The 23,997-nt window shown below is 40.2% G+C and overlaps 1 protein-coding gene across 3 annotated transcripts; it reads left to right on the top strand.

Annotated features, from left to right (window-relative positions):
* The first annotated feature begins 265 nt into the window (after positions 1–265).
* On the top strand, positions 266–23,682 carry hipk1b (homeodomain interacting protein kinase 1b). 3 transcript variants are annotated; one of them, XM_081357996.1, is made up of 16 exons: positions 295–597; positions 6,177–6,865; positions 8,388–8,761; positions 8,922–9,045; positions 12,043–12,162; positions 12,283–12,369; positions 12,456–12,640; positions 12,745–13,082; positions 13,690–13,808; positions 14,079–14,213; positions 15,599–15,759; positions 16,808–16,960; positions 17,179–17,310; positions 18,233–18,444; positions 18,541–18,671; positions 22,186–23,682. In XM_081357996.1, the coding sequence occupies exons 2-16, from the start codon at positions 6,179–6,181 to the stop codon at positions 22,585–22,587; spliced, it is 3,360 nt and encodes a 1,119-aa protein (XP_081214122.1). In that variant the 5' UTR covers positions 295–597; positions 6,177–6,178; the 3' UTR covers positions 22,588–23,682. The 3 variants fall into 3 exon arrangements, with proteins under 3 accessions (XP_081214123.1, XP_081214122.1, XP_081214124.1); XM_081357997.1 differs by lacking the exon at positions 14,079–14,213 and having other exon boundaries at positions 266–597; XM_081357998.1 differs by lacking the exon at positions 14,079–14,213 and having other exon boundaries at positions 15,602–15,759.
* Positions 23,683–23,997: the final 315 nt, after the last annotated feature.

Raw genomic sequence — 23,997 nt, 5'->3', positions numbered from 1 at the left:
ATATCGCAAGTGTATATTGCACTATTACATCATAGCCTAATGTATGTTAACTGCATTAATCGTAGTGGTACGTTATAAAAATTACATGGTTGTCTAATATCTTCCATTACAGTTTACGTGAAATGGTCCGTGTACGTCAATGACGTGTTTCCAGTAGAAACGGGAAACATGCAGGGCAGTGCCATGGTATTTTCCCATCATCAACAGTTGCACAATTGCTAATCTCAGTTCGTGTTACAAAACGCGTAAAGCCGTGTGCGCATGCGCAGTGCTGCGCCCGTGGACAGGAAGCCTGAGTCTGACTGAAGCAGCTGATAGTCAGGCTTCGGATGTACCGGGAGCCCGACAGCCTCTTTCTGGCTGGGTTTTAATCAGGTTTATTTTTAGTACAAGGACAGAAATCGACGATTTTATGAGCAGTGGCACTGGTCACGCTTCACAGTGACTGATGGAGCTGTATTTTTATTCCGATCGCTGTTTATTTTCGAGTTAACTGTTGGGCCGGAGTAGCTCTGAAACAATGAAGGCCTAGAATCCAGATCCGAGGGATTTAAAGCTCTCCTCTGTCCCAGACACAAGGATCAACGACACGCTCAGGTATTAATATAGCAATAAGCATCCATAATATATACATCCACAATGTCTTTAATGACACTAATGGTGACATTTAATGCGTTTGAACGTGCTTTTGTGAAGGGGATTGGATTTGCTGAACTCTGGTAATTTCCCCAATGATTTTTTTCATGTATTGTGAGTTATTGTGGTACTTTAATTTTAGTTTTGCATTTAATATGTTATATTGTAACACTAACTTTAACGATTGGTTGCTTATCAGCGAACAGATGATACAATGTAGCGAACTTATAACGTCTGCAGATTCTAAGATCTCGGCAACAATGTCACTAAATTCAACGACTGCGATATTAATGTTCACATATCAAGGAACAAGCTTAGTGTTTTTGAGTTAATTTAGTATTTTTTTATTATTATTTTTTTGTTGCTTCACGACAATAGCGCAGTTTTCTCGAAAAGGGTGGAGTCGTTCGGTGGTTGTAAACACATACATCGGTTTGGTTTCACTGTAAAACTCGTTTAATAGACAGTTTGTGCAGCTCTTTTGTAATCTTTGATATTTCAGTTCTGTTTAGATGTATTTTATTTGATTTAAATGTTTAGATTCGACGCTCCTCTGCCTGCTCTTCTCTGTGCAAATGTGCCTGTGTGAATCAGGGGATTCAAGCTTTTACAGACAGAAGAGAGAGACCCTTGGCCGGCCAACTAACTACCAATTTTTAAAAATGTAATATTATTAATAATATTGTTTTTGTCGTTGAAACGCCTGAATGTAGGGATTACACAGATATGGGATGAAACTTGCCTTACAATTTGCCTCCCTTTAGTTTTTCAAGAAGCAACGTCGTCTCTATAAAATAATTATTTAGCGATTGTCACAGATTTTTCTCTTATATTTTTTTATTACATGAATTCACTACCCCCAAAACTACTTGCTTTGAGACAACAGCCTGATACTGAATAAAAATATACATTAAACTTGTGAAAAACATTACCACTAGGCTATATCTCAAATCTTTACAGAAAGATTCATAAAGGAAATCCTGCACATTTAGGTTTCGCTTGTGTCCCTACCAGCTGTTGTTATTTGTTGTCAGCATATTTATGAAATATAAAATATTAACAACATCACAGGCTCTGTTTTTTAGTAATTTGTGCATAATTTATTGTATGCCTACTGTCACATATTATAAAGAAATTGTTTGCAATTTTTAGGTGTATCTTAAGTAAGTCCTTTTGGTAACCAGCAACACCAGAAAAAGCTAAACAAAATATGACTACTGAATTTAAAGGGTTAGTTCACCCAAAAATGAAAATTCTGTCAGTAATTACTCACCCTCATGTTGTTCCATCCCCGTAAGACTTTCATTCATCTTCAGGACTCAAATTAAGATATTTTTGATGAAATCTGAGAGCTGACTCACTCCTTTGATATGCCATCCCAGAAAAGTTAGTAAAGACATTGTTAAAATAGTTCAAGTGACTCCAGTGGCTCAACCTTAAGTTTATCAAGCAACGGGAATACTTTTTGTACGCAAAAAAACCCCAAAATAACGACTTTATTCAACTATTCATTTTCTTGAATAAAAGTTAGCCGACGCTGGTCGTGTGTGATGCTGGTTAATAGTGAGCCTACGTTCTTCTGACGTACAGCCCAGAAGCGCTGCGCTGTTACACTAGGTGAACTCACTCAGAGGCTCATACAGAAGAAAATGAATAGTTGCATAAAGTCGTTATTTTTGTTTTTTGCGCACAAAAAGTATTCTCGTCGCTTGATAAACTTAAGGTTGAGCCACTGTAGTCACTTGGACTATTTTAATGATGTCTTTACTAACTTTTCTGGGATGGCAGATATTGATTACCTATATCAGCCTGTGAAAGAGTGAGACAGCTCTCAGATTTCATTAAAAATATCTTAATTTGTGTTCCGAAGATGAAAGAAAGTCTTACGGGGTTGGAACAACATGAGGGTGAGTAATTACCAACAGAATTTTCATTTTTGGGCGAACTAACCCTTTAATGTTAAAATATGGATATTTTTGATAATTGGACGGGGGCTCCCAGACCAATCACAGCGCTTGCGGTGTGCGTAGAATTGACGCATTGTTACATTTTTGGAGAGGTGCGCATCAGGGTACGCGTGCTACACACAGCCTACCACGTAGCTACGGCGTGAGTTCGCCGCAGAAGTTCTACAGATGGTGGCGCCAGCACCTGATTTGGTAGCGCTGTGGGAAAATGTATCAAAGTTCATTTAATCATAAAATTACTATTGTTTTGAATTAATAAGTGCAGTTACTAACATTACATGTTTGTGTATCGGAAATCTAACAGTAAAGCACTGAGCTTGAATTGATATATAGATAAATACTTTTATTAACCACAGTAACATGCAAAAACTTTTTTAATTTTTATAGGTAAAAAAGTTAAATATTCTACTCCTATTAAATGTAGGCCATTGTTGCTCTAATGCAGTGGTTCTCAAACTTGTTTGGTCATGCCCTCCTTTAAACCTTAAAAAAAAACTATTTTCAGCTTTTTGTGTAGAGTTTTTGTTTTTCATGAGACTTAATGACTTCCTACCGTTTTCCAGTGGAAATGGCCAAGTAGTACTAGTCAATAAGTCCTCATGCCTTTAACATTGACCCCTCCGCTTCCTTGTAGTCTAGCAGATGCAGTGTACCTTTCTATTAGTGTTCATTTTGTCAGCTATTTTTTTTTATTTAGTCTTGGTCCTGAGTCAAATATACTTTTTAGTTATCATATTTAGTCATCCATGTCCTGTTTTTTTAGTCAAGTTTTAGTCGACTAAATGTCTGAGTATTTTAGTCTAGTTTTCATCATGCTGCATAATGGTTAAATTGATAATCCCGATTATTTTGCTCATAACAATTGTTGTCATTTGAGAATTGTATATTCATCAGAATTATTGCATTTTCACCTATAAGCACAAATCAAGAGAATGTTAACCAATCCATACACATGGATTTAAATTGTTGAAATCTGGCAACCACAAGGAGGAATGCCCGTAGCGGCTTGTTAAACAGTCATTTTTTGTCGTCTCATTTTTTTTTTCCTACAAAAACAGTTATATTGGTCAAGTTTTTTATTTAAATTTTTAACTACATTAAAGGCCCGTTCACACCAAGGACGATAACTATAAAGATAACGATAAAGATATAATTCTAAAAATCGTTCTCCATATTAAAGAATAACCGAGTTCACACCACAACTATAACGATAAAGATATGAGGAACGATATCGTTGGGATCACTTTCAGAACGATTTTTTTCCAGCTGTCGAACGATAAAACACTGACAGCCAATCAGAATCCATTCTAATTTAAAGGTTTCGCGCATTTAAAATGGATCTGGATCATCCGGGCGCGCGCGTGCTTAGAATAAAAAGACCGTTATCGGTCGCTGGTGTGGACACATATATAGTTATCTTTATCGTTATCTTTATAGTTATCGTGCTTGGTGTGAACGGGCCTTTAGTCTTGTCTTTCGTCAACGATATTGCATGTTTATTAAGTCACAGTTATCGTTTAATGACGTTGGACGTCTCATCTTTGTCTTGTCTTAGTCATGGAAAATAAAGGTCATCAACAAACATTTTTCGTCATAGATTTCATTAACGAAATTAACATTATTTTCTATCCAGTAGATGGTTGGCTTCCTTGGGGCTGAACAGAGGTGCGCGCCGCTCACTCAGTTGCTTAGTAAGACGGCCACACAAAGAGGACAGTCATGCTTTTGCTCAGGGACATATTTTTAATATCGCAGCCTTTTTCGATTAGATAATCGCAACGTTTCAAATCGCGTTTGCGATTCAATTTTGATAAATCGCTTAGCCCTAGTGAAATTATTCAAAATCGGCCAAAAACAAATTGACGACATATCATCCATCGGCTGCCTCGATTTCTTAATATCGGTATTGGCCAGAGAAAAACCCATATCGGTCGCCCTCTGCTTCACGGGATGCGAATGCGCAGCTCAGGGTTCACCAAAGTTGAACTCTGGAATGCAGTGAAATGCAAACCTTTTCACATGACCTTGCATTTCCAGTCTGATGCATTCATGTGCATTTGAATGGAAATCAATCAATGGAACAAAATTGCAGTGTGACCGCCTCATAATATTGGTCCGAGCTGATAAACAGTCTGCGCAGTGCGGCTCAAACGAGTTTTCGTTTCACTCTTCCTTTGCCGTTTGATGTTTAAATATGTAACAGAAGTGGCAGCTCTTATCAGTTGGGCAACGTGTTGGTTGCACCAGGGGCCGGTTGCACCAGCTGTGCGTAAGTTATAACTTAGCCTAGTTTTGACGTAAATGGGCACTAAGTTACGACTTACGCACTTCTAAATATTTTTGCGTTGCACCATTAAACTTAGTTGAAGCGTAACTCTACGTTTAAACTAAATATTTACGGCAGCCTCCGATCAGGAGTAGCTAACGGCTGGAATAAAATATCAAACACACTGAACTGCATCAATAAGCTATTCTTTTACCTGACAGACTAGGCTATCTTTAACACGAACCCACCCTAAACAGCGCGCCGCTGTGTGCATCGGTCCATGGTGTGCATGTCATATAGCCTATCAGTCATAATCAATAAACGTAATTTCTTATGCTTTTTGTATCAATATTTTTTTATTGATCCTTATTCATTTCATTTCAAATAAAGTTTCTGAATGTTACATATAAAAACACTTATGCTATTCATGATCAAGTATCGTATTTAATGGAAACTTATTTTTACCGTTAGTAACGTGAGGCAAAAGAATGAAGGATAAACTGAAATTCACAGCATTTGCTCACGTATTTGAAGGCTGCTATTGGATAACCGAGGCTAAACGTCATATTATGCGACTACGAATTACTTTACGGAGAGCTTACGGCCTACTAGCTACGTTCTGCCTTACGAACAAATGGTGCAACGGAATAAAGTTCAGAGTTAGTTACAAACTAGCTAGTAGTTACTAAGCCTCTAGTGTGGACTTTACGTTCCAATTTAAGAAAGAACTTACGAACGGCTGGTGCAACCCTACCCAGTCCACTAACAAAATTAGTCACCCCGGCAAGAAAAAAGGTCGCAAGAGCCTTTATATCGTCCTCTGGTGTGGACACTAAAATAGTTATAGTGATAGTTATCTTTATAGTTATTGTTAAATATACTTATTGTTAAATATGTTGTGAATGGGCCTTTAGAGTGTAAATGCAAACATCTATTTTGACATGTAGTATCAGATAACTGCAATGAGTGTGTTTATTTTATCCAAAATACATGTATTTACCCACCTATAGACCCTCACCTCGAAATCAGGACAGAACATCAAGGACACCAATAAATCAGGACAGAAGTGGTCGAAAGTGGACAAAAGAGATAAAATACCAGGTGTAAACGGGTGTCTGCTTTTGATACGATCGACCAAAATGCATCTTAATACCAGATGTAAACGGCCATAGATGTGTCCTTTTATAATAAATATTTTACCGATTTTTGCTTGACTGTTCACTCGTGTTGATATCAGTATTGCCATTTAAAAGTGCTTTCTAATCTTTCTGTTTTCAACAATGTCAAATCTCATCTAATATTCGCAGGCATGGCTTCACAGCTGCAGGTTTTCTCCCCTCCATCTGTGTCTTCCAGTGCCTTCTGCAGGGTGAAAAAGATGAAGGTGGAGAGCTGTGCTTGGGATGCTTCCAATGAAGCGTACAGTTCTGTGGGCCAGTACAGCTTCAACCCCGCAGCGGGCCTCCCTTTCGGCACCTCCGGCCTGATCTTCCCCCCAGTGTCCCGGGGCCAGGTTGTGGTCCGTGCTGCAGACAGCACCGGGAGCCTCCCACGTGGGTCCAGTCGCAGGACCTCCCACAACACCCACCACTCGGATTCCCACTCTTCCCGTGGGCACAGGTATGGTGTGAAGAGGAAGAATGAGGAAGTGGAGACTTCCGGAGGAGGTGGAAGTGGTAGCGGCAGCGTTCAGATTCTGGAGGAGCTCTCGGCTCCTGCCTTCTCCGCTCGGACCGGAGGAACCGGAACCACCGCCCAGTCCATCCCGCACTCGGCCACCACCACCAAAAGCAGCAGCTCCAATGGGGAAGGGGACTACCAGCTGGTCCAACACGAGATCCTCTGCTCCGTATCCAACAGCTACGAAGTTCTTGAGTTTCTCGGCCGGGGCACATTTGGGCAGGTGGCCAAGTGCTGGAAAAGGGGAACTAATGAGATTATGGCCATCAAAATCCTGAAGAACCATCCATCATATGCACGTCAGGGACAGATCGAGGTATGTTATGATAGTATCTGTGTTTCTGTACTGGGTTTTGTTTGAAATCTAGGGTTGTTGCCGCTTATCAAGATTTCATTGTAGCCAAAATTTACTGCAAAGTCTCTGGTAAAGAGGCCCCACGATGCAATATCACGATTCTTAAGCCACAATAAAATATTGTGATTTTAAACATTTGGCGATTTAAATGCCGAGTATCGCTATAAAAACTGATATATCATGTACATCATGTTTCCAGTCTGTACATTTCACATCCATCTCCTTTGTCCCTTCCTAACTCGTATTTCAGACTTTTTTTTTTATAGAAATTACAGTGTGACAGTTTGCACATTTTAGTGTTTGCACTTTCAATTCAGTGTACTTTTTTTTCTTTTTTTTTCTTTTTTTTTTACAATACATATTGTTTTAAGCAATTTTACAAAGAAACAACCTTACCAACAGCATAATGAAAAAGTCAAAGGTGACTATACTTTACTCTCCTTTTTTTAGTTGTGAAATGTAATTATGTGCTGAAACATATTTAGATTGTTGATTTTGGAAGATGCATACATTTGCCATTAACAGATAGTTAAAAACTTGGATGAGGTTATTTCCAATGTGAAATCGCCTACACAATAACAAAAATGGTTAGATTTCAAAAGAGTTTAACTGGTATCACTGAATGTAACCTTTATGTAACAGGTGAGCTAGGCTATCTGTAATGATGAAGCTGGCTGTTTTACATGTCATTCCTCCCTCATAGAATTAGACACATTTTACTGCTACTGTGGTCTTTCTTGTCAATCTTGTTGTACTATGAACGAGCGTGCTGGCAGTGTAGATATCACATTATGGCAGCTTCTTTGATTCTAATCTGGATCGAAAGGCTTGCTGGGGCTGTTGCCCGGACAGATATTTGCATAGCAACGGCACAGCCCCATAGGATTTACTAATAATTTTCCTGTTTTTTACTGTGTCACTAATAAAGTAATAAATTTCAGGGAAATTTATAACGTGCGTAATAACTCTGCACGCTTTACAATGTTACCTTGTAAATGATTAAGGGTAAAATTAAATAAAATGCAGAATATTGAATTCATTATTTTCTTAGCACCCTCTTTGAGCTGTTAAACCCCGTGAATAGTGTGACAGGTTGTGTCAAAAGCACATAGAACCCATTGTAATCAGTGATTCTGTCTACACTGCACTGTACACAGCAAGTCACCTGACTCACTCAATCCAATCCGCATGCTTGTGCTTTTGACAACAGGACAAATGCATTTGGAACGTTCGCTTGTGTTGCAGACCGGTTCAGCCCATTTTCTTTTGCAGAGTTTCAGCTTGTAAATCTTTGACGTAAACTTCGCCTTCAACAAACGGCTCACTGTGTGTTCGAGAGATGCAGTACCGTGAAATGTTGCCTTTTTTCTCCCTAGAATAAAAAGATTACATTTCTAAGAACCTGGCACATGTTTTAAACTAAATTAATTGTTTTGTCCCTTTTATTAATTGTGGACACCTTTCGTCATTGATCCTCTTCTAGGTGAGCATTTTGAATCGTCTCAGTGCGGAGAACGCTGATGAGTTCAACTTTGTGCGCTCCTACGAGTGTTTCCAACACAAGGGCCACACATGCTTGGTGTTTGAAATGCTGGAGCAGAACCTTTATGACTTCCTGAAGCACAGTAAGTTCAGCCCACTGCCTCTGAGGCACATCCGGCCCATCCTGCAGCAGGTGGCCACGGCCCTGATGAAGCTGAAGAGCCTGGGTCTCATCCACGCTGACCTGAAGCCTGAAAACATCATGCTGGTTGACCCCATCAGACAGCCCTACAGGGTAAAGGTTATCGACTTTGGATCAGCCAGTCACGTCTCCAAAGCCGTCTGCTCGACTTACCTCCAGTCACGTTACTACAGGTGAGAAGGGATTATCTGTAATCTGTAGATGTTAATGATCAGGCATCCCTGTAGAAGAGATTACCTGATGGAATCCTAAATGATTGATCAAAGAGAAATACAGCCTATAATCATAGATTATGATATTGAAATGGTATTTTTTTCCACTTTCTGTTCACAGAGCCCCCGAGATCATCCTGGGTCTGCCATTCTGTGAAGCCATTGACATGTGGTCGCTGGGCTGTGTGATCGCAGAGCTCTTTCTGGGCTGGCCGCTGTATCCAGGAGCATCAGAATATGACCAGGTCACATATATTATGTTACTATTGTTATTATTAGGGAAAAAAACTAATCCTTAACTAGGGCTGCCTCTTAATAGTCGACTAAACGTTAGTCGATTAAAATTGTATTAGTCGGTTAGTTGCAGAAATAAAAAAAACTCCACAGGAAGTAGTGAAGTCACGCAGTCCGTGAGGGACAGATTGTTAACAGCGGGTCCTTGTGGTAATTACAGCATATCAGGCAGGAAATCCAAATGTTCGCCTATCATCAACCTCAAATATGGCATATCGTTCAAACATGTTAACCTAGATAAATGTGTGCTTTTGGGCACACATTTATAAGTGTTTGTGCGAAGTGTGGAAGCTAAAGTATAGCGTTTACTGCATGAAGGCGCCAGCGCGATCACTCGCTTTTCTTTTTCTGATAACAACTTAAAATACTTTTTTGGTCGTACAGATAAGAGTAATACATCATTCGAAATTGTAAAAGGTCTTTTATTTGTGTAAACTCACAGTAACAACAAAACGTTGTGCTTTTGTAAAATAAAGAAAACAAACAGAATGCGCTTTCTGCCATCTTGTTCTCCGTGAACTGGAGAGCGTCACAAAAATGAACCGAAACTCAGCGTACAGGCTACTTGCCTCAGTATTGATTTAGTTCTGTTGTAAAGATCATCAATATTATCTATAAAGCAGTTCTGCAAAAAAAATTATCATCCAGCTCAGTTTTCATATAATGCCATCAGTACAGTCAGATCAATGTAGGGCTGGATCCGAATATTCGTTTGGTGGATTGGTATTCGATTTGAAAATTTGACATTGGAATATTCGGTTTTTTTTTTTTTTTTTTTTTTTTTTCACACCTCGGATCCCCCGCGAAACGGTTCTCATTCACGCTTGAATAAGGCCGGCGACACACTGGCTGCATGGCGTAATCGAGCGTCTCAGCTCCATGGCGTTTCCATTTTTATTTCTGCTCCCATGTTAACAGGTTGAAGTTTGCACACTGCCTGCGTGAGACACGCGTCTCAGGCGCGGCTCGAGCCACGCGGAAAACGCGTGCATGCTATAAATAGAACCGACGCCTACACTGGAGTGTTCTCTGGCTAGAGCGCAGAACAGCGGAGTTTGTATGGACCGAAGTGCATGCCTGAGCTTGTGTTTTGGGTTAAGCTGCGTTGCTTTGACATTGTGGAAAATAGAATAATAGAAACAAAATGTATTAGCCTTTTTTTACCCGTTATTATCAATCTAAATTAATCTCGTTTTTAATTCAACTTAATTTCGTTTTTCTTTATTTAAATTTCGTTTTTCTTTATTTCAATTTAGTTTTTTCTTTATTTCAATTTCTTTTGTCTTTATTTAAATTTCATTTTTCTTTATTTCAATTTCGTTTTTCTTTATTTAAATTTCGTTTTTCTTTATTTCAATTTAGTTTTTTCTTTATTTCAATTTCTTTTGTCTTTATTTAAATTTCATTTTTCTTTATTTCAATTTCGTTTTTCTTTATTTCAATTTCGTTTTTCTTTATTTCGATTTTGTTTTTTCTTTATTTCAATTTCTTTTCGCTGTTCTGTAGTTTACTAAAAGTTTATTAATTCTGAATGTGTTGCGTCCCGTGTGTCCATCTATATTGCACCAAATGCGACACTGCACTCCCTTGTGAAGTCGATTGGATGAACGGTTCTCGAAATAATAAAAATGCAAGCGGACAGACAGACACATAGAGATTCCTGCCTTTATTAGAGAGAAGAATATGTTCAGCCCCCTCTCTCCGAAGCTTTGAATATTCGATGTTCATTACTACCGAAGCTTCGAAGCTCAAAAAATGGTATTCGGACCAGCCCTATAATATTGTTGAATATTAAGTGTCCAAAACTAAGCAAGCCAGAGGCAAGGAACCCAAACTCCATCAGGCGACAGAATGGAGAAAAACCAGGCTCAGTTTGGTGGGCCAGTTCTCCTCTGGCCAATGAACGACCACGGTGTGAATTCAGAACCGGATCGATAGCATTCAAATTTTCATCCAGTTCCTTCTGCTTGAAGATCGATTCATCACGCCGATATGGAGCCAAAGCTGGCGATAGGGTCTGTGTGGAGGACCTGTCTGGTTCTCGTGGTCTTTGCTGAGGATCTGTGCCGATGGCTGTTGTGTCGACGAGGTCTTCACAGGGGATTGTCTTGTAGACACGGCCTCTGCTGACATTGAGGGCTGCGTTTTGGTTGTGTCTAGTTGCAGGTCCACATCTGATCTGGATATGGCCCGGATCCGGCTGACTACGGTAACCTCAGGATAAGGATGAGATAGACAGACTTATATGAGTGTAGATATCATTCTTTTTGCGATGTAACAAGTACATCGGGTGTTATTGGAAGTGTCTTGGTTCCGGTTGTCCTAATTTATGCAGCCTAACAATCATTTAACTGATTTGAATAATAAAAATTGATCATTTGTTGTGTATGAAAGGTGTTTTTAGTCTATAATTAAACTGAGTGTCTGCTTCCCGAACGAGGCTAGGAAGAATTCCAGAGTTTGGGTGCTAAGTAGGAGAAGGATCTACCGCCTGCAGTTGATTTTGATCTTTCTAGGTATTTTCAATTGGCCAGAATTTAGAGATCGCAATAGACATGAAGGACTATAAGAGCTCGCTTAAGTACTGCGGCGCTAAACCATTTGGTGTTTTGTAAGTAATTAGCAAGATTTTAAAATGTATGTGATGTGTAATAGGAAGCCAGTGCAGTGTTGACAGAACTGGGCTAATATGGTCATACTTCCTGGTTCTAGTAAGAACTCTAGATGTATGGTTTATTAAAACTGCAGAGGAAAATTTAAATTATTGTGACACATATGAAGGGGGAGGAGAATTCATACTTGTGTTTTGTTTTCATACATGCCTCGTGTTACAATTACAGAATTGAGATGTTCTTCAAGATGGCTTGCTTTGATTTGTTTCTGAGTCCTTTGTTGAAATCTTCTCTAGTCTTTGTTCTAGACTTGACATTTCCTTTTTCCCTCTCCAGATTCGGTACATTTCTCAGACACAGGGATTGCCTCCAGAGTATCTTTTGAGTGCTGGCACAAAGACAAGCCGCTTCTTTAACAGAGGACCAGACTCCAGCTATCCCTTGTGGAGGTTAAAAGTCAGTACTCATTAAGTTTTTTTTTTTTTTGGCTGGGTTAAAACGAAACTAACGCTGAATGACAGAACAGATACTCTTTGTTGGATATTTTACTTGGCTGACACTTCTGTATTTTTCTAGACCACATCTGAACATGAGTCTGAAATGGGCATCAAGTCAAAAGAAGCGAGAAAATACATCTTCAATTGTTTAGATGACATGATGCAGGTAATTAAAAATAGATCTCTAGGATGGAATCTGTCAATACTAGACATCTAATACTAAATCTTTCTTGTTTTTTGATCGGTTTCCAGGTCAATCTGCCTACTCATTTAGAAGGGACGGACCTGTTGGCGGAGAAGGCGGACCGACGGGAGTTGATTGACCTGCTGAAGAGGATGTTGAGACTGGACGCTGATAAAAGAATCACACCCACAAAAACCCTGGCACATCCGTTTGTGACCATGAGCCACTTGCTGAGTTTCCCACACAGCTCTCAGTATGTCCTGTTGAAGAAGACACTGAATTCTAGCTTTTGTTCATTTTGAGAGATATGTGTGTTTAAATTGGCTCTCATATGATTTTATTTTTTTTTTTTTGTAGTGTGAAGTCGTGCTTCCAGAACATGGATATCTGCAAGAGAAGGAACAGTAGCTTTGACAGTGGAAAGGCCCTGTTTGCTGCTAACGCTGTTCCTGGAACTGCTGGAAACCTGACTGTGACCTTCAGCAGCCAGCTAAACCAGCACAGCCAGGTCCCGTCTGCTGCTGGAGCTGTTCCTCTCCTCAACTACCAGCCAGCCCTTTACCAGCAGGCTACCATAAACATCCCAGGCCTGGCCCAACCCAGCATCCCCATGCAGACCCGCCCCACACAGCTGTGTGCTCAGACTGAACCTTTCCAGCAAACCCTCATCGTCTGCCCCCCCACCACTATCCAAGGTGAGCTGGAGCAGGGCGCGTTATGGGTGTCTAAGCCAGTCTTGACTTGTTGCCTTGCCGCCCTATCAGGCAATGACTTTTATGCATGAATGTACCTCCTGAAACCGATTTCAAACAAGACTTCTGAGGCAGCATAATGGTTGAATGATCTACAACGAAAAACGAAATGGAGAAAGATGCTGATAGCGAAGTGAATGTCTAATACTGCAATACTACTTTCTCTCTAGAAATATTCAAGGCATTAAAAATCAAACTGAACACCAAACGCAACTTTCCGATGGCGTCTTTATATTTTAGCTCATATATCACAGAATTGAACACGGAATTGTGGGATATCATGGGCAGTGAAGGATACATCTATGAAACATCTCATTAGACAGTATGTGACGATATCATTTGATTTGGACATGCCTTGTTGCCTTCCTCCATTTGCTGCCTGCAGAGAAAGCATTTTTCAGCTTTTGGACGCAGGCCATTAGTTCTAGCTAAAGCATTGTTTCATCATTTTCTCGTTGAATATTGCGTCTCAAAAACGTCACATTGCAAATGTTGCAAACAATTCATTTTTGGTACCAAAAATTAAGATGCTCTTTTATTTTTCCCAAAGGGCTTCCATCTTCTAATAAAACCTCTAGCTATCCTGTCAGGATGGAGAATGGTGTTCCTGTTGTCCAGCAGAACCAGTCCACACAACCCCTTCAGCTTCAACCCAGCATGCTGACACAGGTAAGACATCTTTTTCTCTGTGTGTAATATCTAACTCTGGCATAATATCTAACTGATCACTGCAATCTGATGAATTGCAAATGAATCCAGTTGAGTTGGAGAGGAAACGTCCGTTCTTAAAGTCTGCACGGACACCCCTTCTGCTGCTGGCAAGTGCCAGTAAATGGCACGTGAGATCACAGCCTTGTACCCTTGACCTGAGTCTGACCTTTTGTCTAATCTTTCCATGCTTTTTGCCCCTTTCCCTCCATGGTTGCCCCTCCTCCATAGGGCTCCTGCACGCCTCTGATGGTGGCCACACTGCACCCCCACACAGCGGGAGTGGCGTCCCAGTACCCGCTGCCCCTGGCACTGGGCTGTGGGGCAGGACGGCCTGCCCTACTGGAGCAGACAGCCACAGTGCTGGTAAAGAGAGACCCACCCAGCGCTCTACCACTAACATCACTTCTCAATGCCCCTCTTTCCAAAATCCTCCTTAAATGCATCCTCCTTTCTTTCTGATCTCTCTGCATTTCTTTCTGAACACTTTGATCTTACCTTTCTTTCTTTCATTGTTACTTGTGTATATTTATATTTTTCTGATCTCTCTTTGATCATTCTGGGCCTTCTATGATCTCTTGGTGATCTTTACAGATCTCTTTGATTTTTTTTTTTTTGTATCTTTCTGTTTTCCAGTGTTTCTTTGATCTTTTTTTCTGATCTCTCTCTCTCTCTTTGATCATTATGGATCCTCTGATCTCTTGATCCTTTATTTAACTGGTTTTCTGATCTCTCTTTGATCTCTTTTCTCCAAAAATTCTGACTTTTTTTTTTTTTTTTACTATTTCCTCCTTTCTTTTCTGTATTTCTAATCTTACTTTCTGATCATTCTCCCTTTCTCTTCCCTCTGAGTCACTCCCGCATCATTCTTTCTCAGTGCAGGTCTGATACAGGCATGGGAGGCATGTGCTGACTCTTCTGTGCTTTGCTTGCAGCTTCTTGTTGTGTGAATTGTTTTTTTTTTTTATATATATATAAATCCCTTCTCTGACCTCCAACCCCTCCTTCCCCAGCCCCACTGTCTGTTTGGCCCTCCGTCTTCTCTCAGGGGAGGAGACTGACCTTGTCTACAGCTCAAAAACATTTGCAGCCATGTTCCTCTCTCTCTCTCTCTCTCTCTCTCTCATAGCCATGTCTGTCCGCAGGTACTCTAGTGCTGCCCGTACCAGCATGGCAGATCTTTTGGGCAGTTTTGCTCTGTGGAAACACTCATTGTTTTCTGACTATTTAACAGCCATGGTTCTTCCCAACAGGTTGCCGGATTACTGTCTTTCATCCCCATCTTAATTTTTAATGCTTGTGTATAATTGTTGCATGCTGTGCTTGTCTTGGCTTTTAAAATCATACGAAATGGCTGTGCTACATCTAAAGCTGCCTTATGCTCCAGGAGAGAATTGCAGAATTTGTGTGCATTGATGGATTATTTAATTCATTCGTTTTATTTATTGGGGTGTTCACTTTAATTGAGTGCAGTGATGTCACTGCGTGTTTCATCAGCATGTTAGATGAGGTTCTTCGCCATTCTAGCATGACACAAATGATGTATAAATTCAAATTTAAATGGCCATGTATGCATCAATGTCACTCATTGTGTGGTGAAGCTTGGTCATAGCTGTTTTACCCTTTATTCAGTTGTTAGTAAAACTTGTTTTTTTAAGTTTGATTGAAAATCTGTGGTACACTATGACTTGTTCAAGTATTTTTTTTTTTAGTGCCAGTGTCACTAAGGGCGATATTTTGTAATCCCCCAGCAGGCCTGGCCAGCGGGTACCCAGCAGATCCTCATACCCTCTGCATGGCAGCAGGTTCCTGGCATGACCATCCACAACTCCAGCCACCAGCCCGTAGTGACCGAATCGCCTCTGGAAGCCCTACTGTCCGAAAACTCTGCACAGCAAACATCAAGCTGGAGGTAGAGCTACACAATAATAATGAATAAAGACCTACTGATGTCTACTGTTGCCGTCAAAATAACACTTCAAATAAAGATTGAATGAATTACCTCGTTACACCAGTAGGTGGCGACAAGTGAATTAAAAAAATGTATGTCATTGAATCGTTCATTGTAGATATTTGTTCAAAAACACAGATTCATTCAGCAAGGAAGCAAGTGAAATCTTTGAGTCTTTTAATTAAATCTAATTAAATATTAATAGTTATTTAAGTGGCTGCAGTCAGAACGTTTACTCTTTTCTTAATTTTCTCCCGGTTCCACTTTAGACATTCTACTAACTATAAGTAACTTTGCAGCTACATGTCAACTAACTCCCATTGCAGTATTAGTAGACTTTCTGCTTAATATCTGCTAACACTTAACACTTCAAATTTTGTTGGACCCCCAACAGACGTTTCTACGGACTATAAGTAACTTGGCAATTACAAGTCAACTTATTCTACTAACCCCAACCCTAACCTATCAGTCTACTACTGCCTACTAACTCTCCAATGAGAGTTAGTTGACATGTAGTTGAAAAGTTACTTATAGTTAGTAGAATGTCTAAAGTGGACTAATGAAATATTGTAACCCAACGGCCACTTTCTTTCATGTATTTCAGGAACAGTGAATAAATTTACGTGTTTTAAATCAGACAGATGTGATAATCTGAATTGCAATATGCAAATGTTATAGATTGACTAATAAGATTATTATAAAGGTGTTGAAATGACCAAACGTATTAATTTACACATATTTGAGAATCGTAATATCAGATTTTATTTTATTTTCATTAACAAGTTTGTGGATATTTTGAATGAAAAATAAAATAATAGCGATGCATCAGTCATAGTGCTATTGTGGCTGTGGTGGATCACATGGCAAGCATTTCACATTACCATGGAAGTCAGGCGATGCGTTCTAAAATAATGGTCTCCATAAATTCACACTGGGGGCCCAGCTAGAATTAATGAAACATATATATGTGTAAAAGGGTTAATGCTGATTGGTTGGTTGTGTCCTGCAGGGTGTCTCAGAGCGGTCAGCACAATGGCGTTGTCCAGCAGAACCCACACATCCTTGGCAATCTCAATTCCACTCAATCCCTTAGTCGGGGAACCTCTACGGTCACGAAGTCACAGAACAAGAGGAGCAGGATCTGTTGTGACACTGGCAGCAGGTATTGGGCTACTTACTTTTGACACTCAGATATTTCAATAATATAAACGACATTAACAGTAATTGTTGTTGTCATTTTGAACTGGCATTTTGTTTGTAAAGCTTGTGCGATATTTAAAAGAAAAATATGATTTGATAAACCATGCTTAATGTAGTGTAAGTGTCCCTGTATGTGGAGAGATCTTTTAATATACCGTCTGACCATTTCTGTGTTCACAGCAGTGCTCAGTCATACAGTGCTATTCTCACTCAGCCCATCATCATCTCTGACACCCCAAGTCCTGCTGTCAGTGTCATCACCATACACAGTGACTCTGACGATGAGGACGAAAGGAAGTTCCACCCCGTTAGGTGAGGTCACTACCTGCTAATATACATACACAACCAGGTTTATGAGAAACTTATACTCCTATTCAGCAAGGACACATTCAATTGATGGAGAGTTGATTGTAAAGATAAAAGATAAAATCTATTCTTTTGATTATTATTATTATTATTATTATTATTATTATTATTTATTCTTTAATTATTAGAAATGTTTCTTGAGCAGCAAATAGGCATATTAGAATGATTTTTTTGAAGGATCATATGACACTGAAGACTGGAGTAATTTAGCTTGGCCATAACAGGAATAAATACAATTTTGCCTTGGTGAGCAGAAGACTTCATTTTGAAGACGGCTTCATTTAAAAAAAAAAAAGTTAAAATAATCTTACCAACTCCAAGCTTTTGAACGGTATTGTCAAGTCAAGTCATCTTCATTTATATAGCGCTTTTAACAATGTAGATTGTTTCAAATCAGCTTTACAGAGATAAACATATAATTTAAGGTAACAGAGATTGTTTTGGCTTTATAGCGGTTCTTTAATAAAGTTATTTTCCAGCTAAAGTTAGTTTTGATTGATTTGCTTCCGTCACAACGATCATTTGTTATTAAATTAGGGGCCCCTAAGACGACACCATTCTCTCTACACAGACTTTAAACGCGAACCTGTGGGAAACGCTGATGGCGTTCACGTGCGCATTTAGAATTGGTTCTATAGTTATATTGTATGCATTTAATACTGATATAATGTCTTTCACAATCAAAATAGCTCAATATAACTTCAGTAAACCACACTGAGGTGTTTGAATATTTTAGCAAATGTGATGAATGTTACCAGTACGCATGTTTTGCCACATTTAACCAAATGTATAATTTATTTTATTCCTTTCATTCATGTGAAATTCCATGGATTTTTAAAAATCAGCATTTTTTTTTTTCATTTCTCAGCTGTGGCCCCAGCCACAGGACTAATGTGATCAGCTGTCTAACCGTTCATGACTCGGACTCTTCCACTGCCAGTCCTCTAACTCCCAAGCCCCAGAACAGTCATGTGGGGTTCCAGTCCTCACGTCTGTCCAAATCCATGGCAGTGGTGGCTCCATCTGTGAAAGCGCAGCCTGTGGAAAGCTCAATATCAGCCAAAATCCCACTTGCTGTAGGTGAGTATCATCTTTTTTTTATTCAGTGTAGCTTGGTCAACAGCTATTAGGTGTACTTTTATTAAACAAATACTTTTTTGGCTGTGTTTGTTTTAGGTCTTACTCAGAATTACTACATGAAGCATAAGAGAGCCGCAGCCGCCACAAGGCAGCAGAGCAGCTCAGGAGAGAGAGTCACTGACCCCCAACAGGAGCCCAGCAGATCTCAACCACTTAACCTCAGTCAGGTGACCACATCTGTCAATGCACAACACCGCAAGCACCGTTTTGATACCGTTTTGAATGCTGAATTTTTGTATTATGTATTTGCTCAATAACTGATTTCTAATGTTATAATAATGATGATGATGATAAATACTTTATTCACCCCTTTGGGTAAATTCAAGCATCCAGTAGCTCACACAACAATTACAGACAATATAAACCAACACCCAGATCTTAATAATAAATAAATCAGCCACAACAACCAAATTAAAAAGATGTGCAAAAATGAACGTGCATGTTTAAAAGGCACATAGTCCTTAGAATAAATAATTAACTCAAATTAATTTACAGACTCAAATATTGCACATGATCCCTAAAAGTCCAATAATAAAAATGAATAGCACAATAAAATAAATACCAAAACAGACCAGAATACTGCCTTAGCATGTTCAGTATTTTGTAAAGTTGTAATGATAAGAGCGGGGTGAGGGGGATCAAGAACTGTTAAACAGCCTAATAGCCACAGGGATGAAAGATCTTCGAAACCTCTCGGTTCTGCAACGCAGTGAAATGAGTCGTCCGCTACAACTGCTCCTCCGATTGATCAAGATGTTATAAAGAGGATGTCCAGTACTGCCTGCAATTTTCTCCTCATGGATCTCTCCACTATCACTCCCACAAAATCCAGACTCCTGCCAAGCACCAAGCTGGCTTTATCCACCAGTTTGTCCAACCGCCTGTCGTTCCTGTCCATCATATTGCCTTCCCAACAAACTGCAGCATACAAGAGGACACTAGCCACAGCTGACTGATCGAACATGCGCAATGCAGACATCAAGAGGCCTGAGCCTCCTGAGGCAAAAGAGGAGCAGAGGGCATCCTTATTTAGGGATCAGTCCAGCTTATTATCCAGTTTCACACCCAGATACGTATAGGACTGCACCACCTTAATGGCCTCCCCACGTATACAAACAGGCTGCAATTGTGTCCTAGATCTACAAAAGTCCACCACCTCCTCCTTCAGAAGGAGGCAGTTCTTATTGCTCCAGTCACTGAAGGTCCCCTTCCTGTGCATCCCTGATACACGCCACAATAGCTGTATCAGAATATTTCTGTATATGGCAGGACTCTGAGTTGTTTAAGTCCGATGAAAATGGTGAACGAGAATGGAGCTAAGACAGTCAGTTCCCTGTGGTGCCCCAAACGCTGCTCAACACTGGCACATAATAAGGTCTAAGACCGACTGCCAAGAGCTCAATATCCTGACTGCAGATCCTCTCCTTGACTATAATATGACCAGGGTTACACTATCGGTTATTCACAGACAAAATCAGTCCCCCACCTTTACTATTCTGGTTCGCCTTTACATCCCTGCCTGCTCCGTAGAGAAGCCTTATGTCCACACATGCATCGGGTGTATTGTTCAGCCAGCTCTCCACCAAATGCTTAAGGCTACACTCACGGTACAGTTGCTGGTGCCTCCTGCTCATCGCCCTTGTTGGGCAAAGAATTAACATTCCCAATAAGTATCGATGGCAGAAATGGCTTATATCTCCTTCTTGGCTTTTCATTTTTGCGTTAGCTCTTCCACAGCACAGCCGGTATCAGATGTTTAACCCCGCATCTTGAACTTTTCAGCCCCAGAAGATCATCCTGCATATACACTAGGGGTGGAACGGTACACTTTTAACGGCTTTTTAACACGGGCGGCTCCGAGCCGAATCTGGCCGAGCATGTACATCTCACAGCACCGGCACCCAGTTCTTGTGTCTAAATTAGTTGCTTTCATTAACAAAATGAGCCTACAATAGCAGACATAAGCCCTTTAAATAAAAATAAATGGCCATGTTTTATAAAAAGGTTCACAAAACTAAATAAAAATGTTTAGAAATGATGTAAGATAATGTTAATTTAGTTGTAGGTTACGTTCTCACATCCATTTTTTTTCTAATGTCACAAGGAATAATCTGGTTTACTGCTTTACACGATTATTTTGTAGTGTGGTTTTGGTGTACTAAAGTGTTGTTGTACTAAAATAAACATTCACGAGTGTACCTTACTTCTCACCGCTGATTCCTGATGGTTTAGATGACAGTTACACTGAGTCGCACCCTGTCGTTTCAAAGAATAGTACACCGGCGAGCGCGAAGTAGAAATGCCTTGTCCATTTGGGGAGGCGCGCACGCGGTCAGCGGAGGCTCGCACTGCGGAGGCAGGCGAAAGTATAAACAAACCTATCTTAAGGCGGGACTACAGATTAGGTGTCCTTAAAGAACCCGCGTATCTAACAGTAGTTCCGCATTACATTACATTAATTTGCACGCGAGTTTTATTTATTTTTGTACCGTGTATTCTCCGTGTAAATTCAGGCACCGAACCGTGACGCCCGTACCGATTCGGTTCAGTACGAATACATGTACCGTTCCACCCCTAATATACACCAATCTGACTGCCACTCCACTCATAATAAAAAAAGAAAAAGCACACTAACGTAGACAAAATAAAATATAGAATTCAAATTCAAAATTCAAAATAGAATAAAAAGTGTTTGCCTCATGAAAATGTCTGAAATACAGTAGTCAACATTTGAAGTGGATCCAATCCTTTCATCAAAGTTATACATGAGTTTTGAACAATACTCGTTCTTGTCTTAGGACAACTTTGAACTTTTTTGATCCACTTCAAATTTTGACAACTGTATCTGTGTGTTTGACAAATATTGGATCTAATCCACTTCATCGGTAGTCAAAAGCCGATCACACAGAGATTCTGGAAAATACACGGATAATGTGTCCTGGGATTTTGATTTTGGTTTATTCACACTGCCAGTGATTTTCCGGAATCTGTGAGTGCGTTCACACACATCCCGTAAAGACACGTGACGTCAGGATGTGTTGTAGAAAGGCCAGTCTAATCTTCCGCTACGGCTTTTTCCATTGTAGTCGTGCTCTTGGTGGATTTTTATACGCAGCGTCTTAAGTTTCCTAATGATCTGCGCTTTCGATCTCAAGAAACCACGCTCAAGCATTTTTTTCCGGATTCGGTCGTACACTAACCCATCGCGTACCGTTCCACAAAGCTGGCGAACGCTCTCAGCTTCAGTGCGGATAGTAAGGAGCTCCTGGTCTCGGCTTCATTCTTGTTTGCAGAGATTTTTTTTGTTCTTACTTTGTTGATGATGAACACAAACTTTCTTCTAAGAGCAACAAAATACCCCTAATGGCATCAGTCCAGTCCTTTTGTTCACACAGGGCGTGTTTCGGGACTGATCCCGGCAATGTTACTAGCTCCCCATCCCAGCATCGATCCCAGGACGTGTTTGTGTTCACACAGAAGGCACTCTAGTAGTTTTACGGCAATTTCCCGGGATCAACGCGCTGTGTGAAAGGGGCCAAAGTATACACAAACACTGTGAAAAACAGAAAGTGTCCGACTTCACGTCTGCAAGCATCAAATCTCGCCGATCAGTTAAATCTAGCCACTTAATGTATGGTAAATACATGTGCTTCATGTTCCTTTTTTTCCTCCTTTTTCCAGACCACTGTCTCCTCATCCCAAGGACCATCCGGTGGCTCATCCTCCCTGCGCCGACAGCACACGTACCCTCCGGCCTCCTCTCATTACTGTCTCCAGGAGGCGCCCTCGTTCACCAGCACCCCCAGCCTGTACACCTACCCCACTCCCGCATCCCACATGGAGCACCTGCTTGTCCAGGGCTCCTCCCCCTCCATTCATGCCCCGCCCACCAGTCACTATGCAGCCAGTCTTATCCCAAAGGACTCCATTGGAGGTGTGGTCCACAGACTCTCCACCCACTACCAGCAACATTACCCCGCTCACCCTTATGTGACCACGAGCACCAGCACCACTAGAGGCAGCGGGGCGTACAACAGCTATCAGCTCAGTCCCCGGAGGGTCCCTCAGTACCCCTACATATGAGACGCACAGACCACGTCTTACCTTTTTATGACCGACAGACCTGCCGTCAACTGCTGCAACTGTTTTTAGCTATCCTATTTATGTTTTAGAACCTTGTTAATATTTAGAAATATAATATTTGCATTTTGAGAAATCCAGTGTCTGGTTAGGTAAGTTTATTTTCTTAGCTCAAGGAACGCTGATGTGTTTTTAATTTGCAAGCAATAGCGGACTAATGCTGACATAAAGGAACGGGATCGTGATAGTGTAATATTATCTGTTCAACTAAAATCCTTACACTAATCCTTGACATGTTTTATACTCTATTTTGATTCTGTGCCGTGTTTTTGTTGTCGTAGGATCTCTTTGGTTTTTAAATTATGTTTGATTGTGAAGCTGACTGGTTCTAAACCACTTTTCTGGGAGGTCAACAAGTGGATGGAAAGAGAAAGAAAAAAAATTATGTGCCCTGGTCGTATTGTTATTTAAGTTAGCTCTTTATGTGATTCAAAATCAAAGTCCTTGTAGAATCATAGTGTATGTTGTGAGGAATATAAATGGATAAGGAGTAACATCAACTTCCTGTTTTTATTATGCTAAAATTCTTTAATCATGTCAGTGCTCATGAATTCTCCATGGAGAAACTAGTGTTAGGATATTTAGCAGAAGAGATGGGATGTCAAAGCCAATGAAAATGTGATGCTACTTTGGAAACCATTATCACACACCAACAAGTGGTTTTCTGACATTGTGCTTTTTGTTTGTTTGTTTTTTTGCAGCATTTATGAGTAGTCTGCTTTTAAAACTAGAGTACACCAAAAATGTTGCTGACCCTTGACCTCTGTTTGTGGTCTTAGTGACGGACAGCTTATGTGATATTTGAAATTCTGCTCAAAATGACACTGTGACTGACCTCTATGGTCCTCTTTGTTCTGGTCTCAATAACATGACGTGCCTTGACATTCTCTCGAACATGTTTGGCTGTGTTTTTGAGTTCAGAGAACATTTAGCATCAACCAAGAAAGTACTGTACACATTTTGTAATGTCAAACAATGACAGAAAGAAAGAAAAAACACCTCCATTGTAATGCCATCAAATAAACAAACATCAATTCAGTTTTATCTGGCTGCATTTTTAAGCTTTTAGTTTTATTGTTTGTTTTCTGGGAACTTTCTTTCAGTTGTTAGCTTGTGTAAAACTACACTGTGTAAAAAAAAAAAAAATATATATATATATATATATATATATAAACGCAGTGCTACTGCACAGCCATACAGTGCTGAGGCTTACTCGCACGCTATTGGCTGGTCAGTGGGAACTGATAACAGTCAGGATAAGAATTGCCATGGATTCAGGTTTTTATTGACTGAAGCGACGATCGCTAGTCGTTCACACCATAGCACGGCCGTCTACGCAGTACTCGTTCCCTT

The sequence above is a fragment of the Scardinius erythrophthalmus genome (genome assembly GCF_964197995.2).
Source record: "Scardinius erythrophthalmus genome assembly, chromosome: 25".
Lineage (NCBI taxonomy): Eukaryota > Metazoa > Chordata > Actinopteri > Cypriniformes > Leuciscidae > Scardinius > Scardinius erythrophthalmus.
Note: the sequence above shows the minus strand (reverse complement) of the source record. Positions and strands in the feature narration are given on the sequence as shown.